The 12,187-nt window shown below is 33.8% G+C and overlaps 1 protein-coding gene across 1 annotated transcript in view; it reads right to left on the bottom strand.

Annotated features, from left to right (window-relative positions):
• The window catches only part of DNAH12 (dynein axonemal heavy chain 12), a 222,817-nt gene that overhangs the window by 33,257 nt on the left and 177,373 nt on the right, over positions 1-12,187 (bottom strand). Inside the window, exon 59 of the mRNA XM_047096900.1 lies at positions 11,100-11,240. Within this exon, the coding sequence (XP_046952856.1) occupies positions 11,100-11,240 (141 nt within the window). The remainder of the gene's footprint in view (positions 1-11,099; positions 11,241-12,187) is intronic.

A 12,187-nucleotide genomic window follows, 5' to 3' on the forward strand; every position in this document is an offset into this window, starting at 1 on the left:
TATTCAAAAGAAAGCTGGGGACAATAATAATATCATACAAAACAGATTTCAAACAAAGGATAACCCAGGGATTAAAAAAAAAAAGTCAAGTCAATTCATTAAGAGGTCGTAACAGTCCTAGACACTTACACATCTAATAACAGAGCATCAATACACAAAGAAATATTGATACAACTATCAGAAGCAATCTCCATAGCTAAGAGATTCCAATCCTCTCTCAAAAATTGATTGAACAGGCAGACAGAAAATCAATAAGGATACAGTATATAGACTAGCTTGACCTACTTGGCATTTATAGAATATTCCATTCAAGAGCAGCAAAATACACATTCTTTTCAATGGCATATGGAATACTTGCAGAGACAGACCACATTCTAGGCCTTAAAATGTCTCATTCATAAAATTTCTAGAAAAGGAATAATTGTGGAGACAGAAAGCAGATCAGTGGTTACCTGGGGCTGGGAGTAGGAATAGTAATTGACTAAATAGGGAAAAGGAAACTTTGAGGTAATAGAATTGTTCTAAAACTGGAATTTGGTGATGGCTGCATAATTGTATAAAAATACTAAAAATCATCTAACTGTATTATGATGGGCAAATTGCATAGTATGTCAATTATACGTAATAGGGCTGAAAAAAAGAGATGTTCTCCAGATAAATGAAAACTAAAGTTTATCACCACTAAACTGGCCTTACAAGAAATATTAAAGGGACTTCTCTGAGCTGAAAAGAAATGGCACTAATTAATAACAACAACAAAAACTGAAAGTAAAAATCTCACGGAAAAGGTAAATAAATAGTAAAGGTAGTGAATTCAATCACTTTTAAAGCAAGTATGAAGGTTAAAACACAAAAGTAGTAAAATTAAAACTACAATAGTTAGTTAAGGGATGCAAAATGTGACATCAAAAATATAAAATGGGGGTACGTCTGGGTAACTCAATTGGTTGAGCTTCTGACTCTTGATTTCAGCTCAGGTCATTATCTCGTGGTTCATGGGAGCAAGCCCCACGTTGAACTCCATGCTGACAGTGCAGAGCCGCTTGGGATTCTCTCTCTCTCTCTCTCTCTCTCTCTCTCTCTCTGCCCCTACTTACCCCCTTCAAAATAAATAAATAAATTTAAAACAGACTATTATAATAATTTTCTTTCTTTCTTTCTTTTTATTATTAGAGAAAGAGAGAGAGAGAGAGAGAGAGGGCATGTGGGGAGGAGCAGAGGGAAAGAGAGAGAGAGAATCCCAAGTAGGTTCCATGCCCATTGTGGAGCCCTATGTGGGGCTTGATCTCACAGTAGTGAGATCATGAACTGAGCTGAAATCAAGTTGGATGCTTAACTGACTGAGCCACCCAGGAGTCCCCAAAACAGACTATTATAAACACAGGATGCTATATTTGAACCTCACAGTAACCACAAAGAAAAAATTTCCTGGTAAATACCACAAAAAAAAAAAAGAAAGGAATCTAAATATAACACTAAAGAAAGCCATCATACCACAAGGGAAGAAAGAAAAGAAAAAAAGGAACAGAGAAAATCTAGGAAAACAGGCAGAAAACAATTGCAAAATAGCAATAAGTACATACTTACCATTAAAAACTTTAAATGTAAATAAACTCTCCAATCAAAAGACATAAAATGGTTGAGTGGATTAAAAAAAAAAAAAGACCCACCTCTAGGCTGCCTACAAGAGATTCAATTTAGAAGTAAGGATACACATAGACTGAAAGTGAAGGGATAGGAAAAGATAGTTCATGCAAATAGAAATGAAAAGAAAGCTAGTGTAGCTATACTCATACAAGACAAAACAGACTTTAAAACAAAGACCAAGATGGGAATTACATAATTATAAAAGACCAATATGGGAATTATATAATGATAAAGGGGTGAATTCAACAAAAAGATACAACACTTATGAATATATCAAGAGTACCAAAATATATAAAGCAAAAATTAATAGATCTAAAGGGAGAAACTGACAGCATGACAGTAATAGTAGGGCACCTTAACACCCTCACTTACATCAAGAATAGATCAACCAGGCATAAAATCAATATGGAAACATTGGCTTTAATGACACATTAGACCAAATGGATTTAGTAGACATATTAAGCATTCTCTGACCATCACAGTATAAAACTAGAAGTTGATTACAAAAAAAAAAAAAACCCTGGAAAAACAACAAAAATGTGGAGATAAACAACATGCTACTAAACAACTAATGATTCATCAAAGAAATCAAAGAAATAAAAAAAAATACATAGAGACAAATGAAAACAGAAATATGACATACCAAAATCAATGGGGTGCAGCAAAAGTGGTTCTAAGAGGGAAGATCACAGCAATATAAACCTACCTCAAGAAATAAGAAAAACCTCAAACAATCTAACTTTACACCTGAAGGAGTTAGAAAAAAGAGAATAAATGAAGGCCAAAGTTAGTAGAAGAAAGAAAATGACAAAGATCAAAGTGGAAATAAATCAAATTGAGACTAAAACATAAATAAACAAATTAAAAAGATCAGTGAAACTAAGAGGTGGTTCTTTGAAAAGATAAATAAAATTGACAAACCTTTAGCTAGACTAACCAAGAAAAGAAGAAAGAGGGCTCAAATAAGCGAAGTTACAACTAAAGTTATAATTATACTACAAATAATTATATGCAAATGAACTGGACAACCTAGAAGAAATGGAAAAATTCCCCAAAATATATAGCCTTCCAAGATTGAATCATGAAGAAATAGAAAATCTGTATAGACTGATTACTAGCAAGGAGATTGAAACAATAACAAAATCAACTCCCAACAGGGGCACCTGGGTGGCTCAGTTGGTTGAGTGTCCAACTCTTGATATCTGCTCTGGTCATGACCTCATGGTTTGTGAGACCTAGCCCCCCATCTGGCTCTGTGCTGACAGCATGGAGCTTGCTTGGGATTCTGTGTCTCTCCTTCTCTCTCTGTCCCTCTCCTATTTGCTCACTCTTGTTCTCTCTCAAAAAAAATAAATAAACATTAAGGGGTGCCTGGGTGGCTCAGTTGGTTAAGCATCTGACTTCAGCTCAGGTCATGATCTCGTGGTTTGTTGGTTTGAGCCCTGTGTCGGGATCTGTGCTGACAGCTGAGAGCCTGGAGCCTGCTTCAGATTCTGTGTCTCCCTCTTTCTCTGCCCCTCCCCACACCATGCTGTCTCTGTCTCTCAAAAATGAATAAATGTTTCAAAAATTACTTTAAATAAACATTTAAAAGACTCCCAAAAAACAAAAGTCCAGGACCAGACAGCTTCATTGGTAAATTTTACCAAACATTCGAAGAAGACTTAATACCTATCCCTTCTCAAACTCCTCCTTCAAAACACTGAAGAGAAGAAAACACTTCCAAACTGATTTTATGAGGGCAGCATTACCCTGATACCAAAACCAGACAAGTACACCACAAAAAAAAAAAAATTATAGGCCAATATCCTTAATGAACATAGATGCAAAAATACTCAACAAAATATAGCAAACCAAATTCAACAATACATTAAAAGAATCATACACCATGATCAAGTGGGATTTATTCCAGAGATCCAAGGATGATTCAACATCCACAAATTGATCAAGATGATATGCCACATTAACAAAATTAAGGATAAAAATCACATGATCATCTCAATAGATGCAGAAAAAGCATTTAACAAAATTTAACATCCATTTATGATAAAAACTCAATAAAACGGGTACAGAAGGAACACACCTCAATACAATAAAGGTCATATATGATAAACTCACAGCTAACATACTCAAATGGTGAAAAGCCAAAAGCTTTTCCTCTAAGATCATGAACAAGACAAAGATGTCCACTCTTCACACATTTATTCAACATAATACTGGAAGTTCTAGCCACAGAAATTAGGTAAGAAAAAGAAATAAAAGGCATCCAAAATAGAAAGGAAGAAGCAAAATTGTCACTATTTGCAGATACTTTATACAGAAAATTCTAAAGACTTTGTTGGAACTGAGAAAGACCATTAGACCTAATAAATACAGTAGAATTTCAGGATACAGTATCAATCTACAGAAATCAGTAGCATGTCAATACACTAATGAAGAACTATCAGAAAGAGAACTGAAGAAAACAATCCCATTTACAATTACATCAAAAGAATAAAATATCTAGGAAGAAATTTCATCAAGGAGGTGAAAGATCTGTACACTGAAAACTGTAAGACACTGATGCAGGAAACTGAAGACCCAAATAAATGGAAAGATATTCTGTGCTCATGGGTTGGAGGAATCAATATTGTTAACATGTCCATACTACCCAAGGCAATCAACAGACTGAATGCAATCCCTTTCAAAATGCCAATGACATTTTTCACAGAACTGTAAGTACTAATTCAAAAATTTTTATGGAATCACAAAAGATCCTGAATAGCCGGGATCTTGAGAAAGAACAACAAAGCTGAAGGTATTATGCTCCTTGACTTCAAACTAGATTACAAAGCTTTAGTAATCAAAATAGTATGGTACTGGCATAAAGACAGACACACAGATCAATACAACAGAATTGAGAGCCCAGAAATACATATACAGAGCCCAGAAATACACACACACACACACACACACACACACACACACACACAATTTATGACAAAGGGGGACGAACGCACAATGGAGAAAGGACAGTCTCTTCAACAAATGGTGCTGGGAAAACTGGACAGCAACATCCAAAAAAAAAAAAAAGAAAAGAAAAGAAACTAGATCACTATCTTACACTATACACAAAAATTAACTCAAAATGGATTAAAGATTTGTACATAATACCTGAAACCATAGAACTACTGGAAGAAAACATAGGTGGTAAACTTCTTGAATCAGTCTGAGCTATATTTTTGTGGATAAGACTCCAAAGCGTAAGGGAAACAAAAGCAAAAATAAATGGGACTGTATCAAACAACACAGTTTATACACAGTGAAAGAAACCATCATCAAAATGTAAAAACAACAAGGGGCGCCTGGGTGGGTCGGTCGGTTGGGCATCCGACTTCGGCTCAGGTCATGATCTCACGGTCCGTGAGTTCGAGCCCCGTGTCGGGCTCTGTGCTGACCGCTCAGAGCCTGGAGCCTGTTTCGGATTCTGTGTCTCCCTCTCTCTCTGCCCCTCTCCTGTTCATGCTCTGTCTCTCTCTGTCTCAAAAATAAATAAACGTTAAAATTTAAAAAAAAATGTAAAAACAACCTACTGAATGGGAGAAGATATTTGCAAATAACATATCTGACAAGGAGTTCATATCCAAAATATATGAAAATTGCATACAACTTAACCACAAAAACCAAACAACTTGATTTTAAAATGGGCCTAGGATCTGAATGGACATTTTTCCAAAGAAGAAATACAGATGGCCAACAGGCACGTGAAAAGATATTCAACATCACTGATTATTAGGGGAATGTAAATCAAAACCACAGTAAGGTATTACCTCACACTAGTTAGATTCATTATGATAAAAAAAAAAAAAGACAAGAAATAAGTGTTAAGAGAATGTGGGGAAAAGGGAATTCTTGTACCCTGTTGGTGGAATATAAATTGGTCTGAGCATTATGGAAAATAGTATAGAGATTCCTCAAAACATTAAGAATAGAATTACAATACAATCCAGCTATTTCACTTGTGGTATTTAATCCAAAGATTATGAAAACTCTCATTTGAAATGATATATGCACCCCAATGTTCACAGCAATATTATCCACAATAGCCAAGATATGGAAAAACCTAAATGTCAGTTGATGCATAAATGGATAAAGAAGATGTGGTCTATATATACAATAGAATACTACTCAGACATAAAAAAATAATAAAATATTGTCATTTGTGACATGGTTGGACCTGGAGGGTATTATGTTAAGTGAAATAAGTCAGAAAGAGAAAGACAAAAACAGTACAATTTCACTCCTATGTGGAATCTAAAAATAAACAAAACAAAAACAAACTCATAGACACAAACCACAACAGATTGGTGGTTACCAGAAGGGAAGGGGGTTTGTCAGTGGTGAAATGGATGAAGGAGGTCAAATATATGCTGATGGATGGTAACTAGCTTTTTGGAAGTGATCACTTTGTAATGAATGCAGATGCTGAATTATAATATTGTATATCTAAAAATTATATAATGTTATATACCAATCTTACCTCAAAATATCAGAAACAAAAACAAAGAACAATGGCAATGAATAAAAAAACAGTAACACATATGATAGATATTAATCCATCTATGTCAATAATCCACTTTAAATGTCAATGGTTTCAGTACATCAATTAAAAGACATAGACTATCAGAGTACAATCAAAAAATAAGACCTAACTCAGGGTGCCTGGGTGGCTCACTCAGTTAAGTATCAGACTTAGGCTCAGGTCATGATCTCACAGTTTGTGAGTTTGAGCCCCGTGTCAGGCTCTGTGCTGACAGCTCAATCCTAGAGCCTGCTTTGGATTCTGTCTCCCTCTCTCTGTCCCTCCTCCACTCGCACTCTGTCTCTCCCTCTCTCTCTCTCTCTCTCTCTCTCTCTCTCTCAAAAATAGACATTAAAATTTTTTTTAAATATTAAAAAAATAAGACCTAACTATATGTGGTCTACAAAAAAAAAAACCATTTTAACTATGAAAACAGAGAGTCAAAGAAAAGGGATGGAGAAAGATATAGCGTGCTAATGTTAATCAAAATAAAGCTGGAGTAGCTATATTAATTTCAGAAAAAGAAGACTTCAGAGAAAGGAAAATTATCAGGGATAAAGAGGGTCATTACATAATGATAAAGGGGTCAATTCTCCAAAAGACCCAATGTTGTTAATGTGTATGTGCCTAACAAAAGAATGTCCAAATATATGAGATAAAACCTGATAGACAAAGAAAAATAGATCAATCGATTACTAAAATAGTAGTGGACAGATCCAGCAGCAGAAAATAGTAAAGACAGAGTTGAAATAACAGTACCATTATTCAACTAAATGCAATTGACATCTATACAATACTTTACCAAACAACATCAAAATACACATTCTTCTCAGCCTCATATGGAACATTCACCAAGCCAGAACACATTCTGGGTCATAAAACACACTTTAACAAATTTAAAAGAAGACAAATCATACAAAGTATTCTCTCTGACTACAATAGAATTAAACCAGAAATCAGTAACAGAGAGATAGCTAGGAAACCCCCAAATACTTGGCAATTAAACACACTTCTAAGTAATGTATGGCTCAAAGAAGTTTCAAGAGAAATAAAAAAATATTTTGAATGAAATAAAAATGAAAACACAACTTATTCAGATTTGTGGAATGCAGCAAAAGTAATGCTCAGAGGGAAATTTAGAACACTGAATTCATTTATTAGAAAAGAAGATAAATTTAAAATCAATCATTTGGGTTTCCACCTTAAGACACTAGAAAAAGAAGATCAAATTAAATCCAAAGTAAGCAGAAGTGAAGAAATAATAAAAATCAGAGAAGAAATTTATGAAATTAAAACAAGTCAATAGGAAAAAAATCAATAAAACTAAAATCTGGTTCTTTGAAAAGATCAATAAAATTGATTAACCTCTAGCCAGGATAACAAAGGAAAAAAGTGAGAAGACACAAATTACACATATTAGAAATGAAAGAAGGGCCATCACTACTAATTCCATTGACATAAAAAGATAATAAAGGAATATTATGAACTGTATCTCCTCAAATTTGATAACCTACCCGAATGGATCAATTCTTTGGAAAATACAATCTGCCAAAATTCACAGAAGGAGAAACAGATAATCTGAATAGACCTTGTGTTAGTGTACTCATGCTGCCTTAACAAAGTACCATACACTGGATTGCATAAATAATGCAAATTTATTTTCTCAGAGTTCTGGAGTCTAGAAGTTTGGATCAGGGTTCTGGCTGATTTGGTTTCTGATGAGACCTCTTCCTAGCTTGTAGACAGTGACCTCCTTACTTTGTCCTCACATGGCCTTTCTTCTGTGTGCATATGGACAGAGAGAGTACTTTGGTATCTCTCTTTTTAAAGGGACATTAATTCTGTCAGATCAGGACCATACCTTTATGACTTTATTTAACCTGAATTACTTCCTTAGAGGTCTCATCTCTAAATATAGCCACAATGGAAGTTAGTGCATCAACATATGAATTTGAGGGAAACACAACTATTCAGTCCATAACTATATCTATTAAAGAAATTGAATTGATAATTGAATTGATAACCTTCCAAAACAGAAACCACCACATTAAAATGGGTTCTGGAGAATTCTACCAAACTTATAGGAAGAAATTATACCAATTCTTTGCAATCTCTTCCAGAAAATAGCAGAAGGAATACTTTCCTAATTACTCTATGAAGCTAATATTACCCTAATACCAAAATTACACAGATAAAAGAAAACTACAGACCAATATCTCTCAAGAACATGGATACAAAAATTCTCAACAAGATACTGGCAAGTTGAATCAAACAATGTATAAAAAGAATAACACACCACAACAAAGTGGTATTTGTTTCAGGAATGTAAAGCTGTTTCAACATTAAAAAAATCAATAAATGTAATCTATCATATAGATAAACTACAGAAGAAAAAGCACATGATCATATCAGTAGATGCAGAAAAGGCATTTGACAAAATCCAATACCCTTTCATGATAAAAATTCTCAGCAAACTTAGAGGGGAACGTCCTCAACTTGATAAAGAACATTTACAAAAAAAACCTACGGCTAACATCATACTTAAAAATAAGAAACTAGAAACTTTCCCACTAAGATCAGTAAAAAAACAAGGATGTTCCTTTTCATCATTTCTTGTCAATATCATACTGAAAGTCCTGACTAATGCAATGAGAAAAAAAGATGTATTGCCTTTGTTTGTGGATAACATGATTATTTATGTAGAAAATCCAAAAATCTGAAAGAATTGACAACAAACTCCTAGAACTAATATGCAATTATATTAGCAAGGTTGCAGGATACAATGTTAATATACAAAAATCACTTTCATATAGATCAACAACAAGTGGAATTTGAAATTAAAAACACAATGCCATTTGCATTGGCACTCAAAAAGTGAAATACTTAGATATAAATTGAACAAATCATGTACAAGATCTATGTGAGAAAAACTATGACAATGTGATGAAAGAAATCAAAGAACTAAATAAATGGAGAGATATTCCATGTTCATGAATAGGAAGAATCAATATTGTCAAGGTGTCAGTTCTTCCCAATTTGATCTATAGATTTAATGCAATCTCACGCAAAATCCAAGCAAGTTATTTTGCATATAATTGATGGAGTTATTCTAACATTTATACAGAGGGGCAAAAGACCAAGAATATCCAACACAATATTGAAGGAGAAGAACACAACTGGAAAACTGACATCACTGGACTTCAAGGCTTACTATAAAGCTACAGTAATCAAAATAGGATGGTGTGGGTAAAAAAATAAATAGACAAATCAATGGAACAGAATTTTGTGAATACTGACAAACTGATTTTCTATAAAGTTCACTTTATATGAAGAGACACAAGACTCAGAATAGCCAAAACAATATTTAAGAACAAAGCCTAGGACTGACACTACCTGACTTCAAGACTTAGTATAAGGCTAATTAAGTCAATACTACAAAAAAAACCAAATAGATCAGTGATACGGAATAAAGAATTTAAAAATACACCCATAAATAGAACCACCTGATCTTTGACAAAAAGCAAGGGCAGTACAATGGAACAAAGACAGTCTTTTCAACAAATGGTGCTGGAACAGCTGGATGTCCACCTGCAAAACTAATAATAATAATAATGATAATAATAATAATAATAAATCTAGACAGAGACCCTTCACAAAAATTAACTCAAAATGAATCATAGACATAAATGTAAAATGCAAAACTATAAAATTCCTAGAAGATTACATAGTAGAAAATCTAGGTGACCTTAGGTATGGCAATGATTTTTTTATATATAACACCATGAACCATGAAAGAAAGAAGCTGGACTTCATTAAAATTTAAAACTTCTGCTCTGCCAAAGACACTGTCAAAAGGAGAAGGCAAGCCACAGACTGAGAGAGAATATTTGCAAAAGGCATACCTGATGAAGGACTGTCATCCAACTCAACACTAAAAAATGAACAATCAAACTGATTCAAAAGTGGCCAAAAGACCTAACAGATACCTTACCGAAGAAGATATAAGGATGGCAAATAAGCATACAAAACATTAACAGCATCATGTGTCGTTAGCAAATTGTAAATTGAAATGAGAGAACAATACATATCTATTAGAATGGTCAAAATCCAGAATGCTGACAAGACCAAATGCTGGCAAGGATCTGGAGCAACAGGAACTCTTACTCATTGCTGGTGGAATGCAAAATGGTGCAACTACTTTGGAAGAGAGTTTCTTAAAAACTAAACATACTCTTACCACATGACTCAGCAGTCTTCGGTAATTAAATGAGTTGAAAACTTATGTATATGCAAAAACGTACATACAAATGTTTATAATTTTATGGTTAATATTCAAAACTTGGAAGTAATCAAAATGTCTTTCAGTAGGTGAATAAACTGTGGTACATCCAGAGAATGGAATATTATTTCGTGCTAAAAAGAAAGAAGCTATCAAGTCATGCAAAAACATGGAAGGGTCTTAAGTGCATATTATTAAGTGAAAGAAATCAATTTGAAAAGGCTCTAGTTCTTTTTTTTTAAGTAATCTCTACACCCAATGTGGGCCTTGAACTCAAAACCCCAAGGGTAAGAGTTGCATGTCCTACCAATTGAGCCAGCCAGGCACCCTGAAAAGACCTCTATTTCTTGACCTGGTTGGTGGTTACACTTCTGCTTTATAAGAATTCATTGAACTGTACATGAATATTTTGTCGACTTTTATGTGTGACTCACATTTTAAAAATATAATAAACATCCAAACACCAATACTATTATAGAGAAATGTACAAGTAAAATCATGACTTAAGCAGAGCAAAAACATGGTATCTTTCTGAGAGAAACCATCCTCATAGATTAGTTTCCCCATGCAAGTTTTTAAAATAAATAAATTAAGATAAAGCAAGTAACTTACAGAAGAAGATTGGCACATAATAAAAAGGAAAACAGAAGCTTGTCCTTCTCAAATAGTGATCGGCATATATTACAATATAAGTTGTATGTGAAGTGGTCATTTAAATATCGTAGGCGCTTTTCCAAAATTTTGGATTTGTTACTGAAAGGTTGAAAAACAGGCAAATATACTGTCAAACAAAACTAAGAAAAATAAGTAACAGATGAACTAACATATAAGTAGCCACTGTTAAACACACACACACACACATACACACACACACACACTCACACACACACATACACACGAGTGCATATAAAATGGTGAAATCTGAGGAAGTTCTGTGAATTTCCTGGTTGTGATATTGTACTATAATAATGTAAAACTGTTACCACAGGAGACACTGAGTGAAGGATATATATGGGGCCTCCTGTGTAGTTTTGTGTGTGTGCAACTTCTCCTAAATTTATACGTAAAAGACAGGGTATAAGACTATGAGAAAATAAAATAGGGTTTATACCATCTCTCTATTTTCAAAATTCTGAACTTATTATATTCCAAAATGACTGAAAATAATCACTAAATTAAGATACTTGCTGAATCTCTATTGGCGTGAATTTTTTTCTGGGTAGGGGACTATAAGAGATAAAGAATTATGAAATATTTACCTGTCCCAAAGAAGCATCAAATCTAGATCAAGATGTATACATTTAACAAAAAAAAAGATGAAAAGTCAGAAAACATATGAACAAAAGGTTACTTCCAGATGTGGTTATGGCTAATATCTGTCTTCTTTATGCTCTTATATGTTCAAAATTTTGCAATAATCACATATTACTTTCATTTTTTTAGTCCAAAAATTTTATCAGTAATATTTAAAAGACACTCATTCTGGGGAAGTTTGGGCAGCTACATACATACATACATACATACATACATACATACATACATAAGCAAGCAAGCAAGCAATTACCACATGACCCAGCAACTGCACTCCTGGGCATTTATCCTAGAAATGAAAACTTATGCTCACATAAAAACCTGTACATGTTATTCATAAGAGCTAAAAATTGGAAATAACCCAGATGTCCTGTAGTACATCGATACCA

Source organism: Lynx rufus, unplaced genomic scaffold (genome assembly GCF_022079265.1).
Source record: "Lynx rufus isolate CCGP_SWC_20201006 ecotype Redwood Valley unplaced genomic scaffold, mLynRuf1.p SCAF_4, whole genome shotgun sequence".
NCBI classification, from domain to species: Eukaryota; Metazoa; Chordata; class Mammalia; order Carnivora; family Felidae; genus Lynx; species Lynx rufus.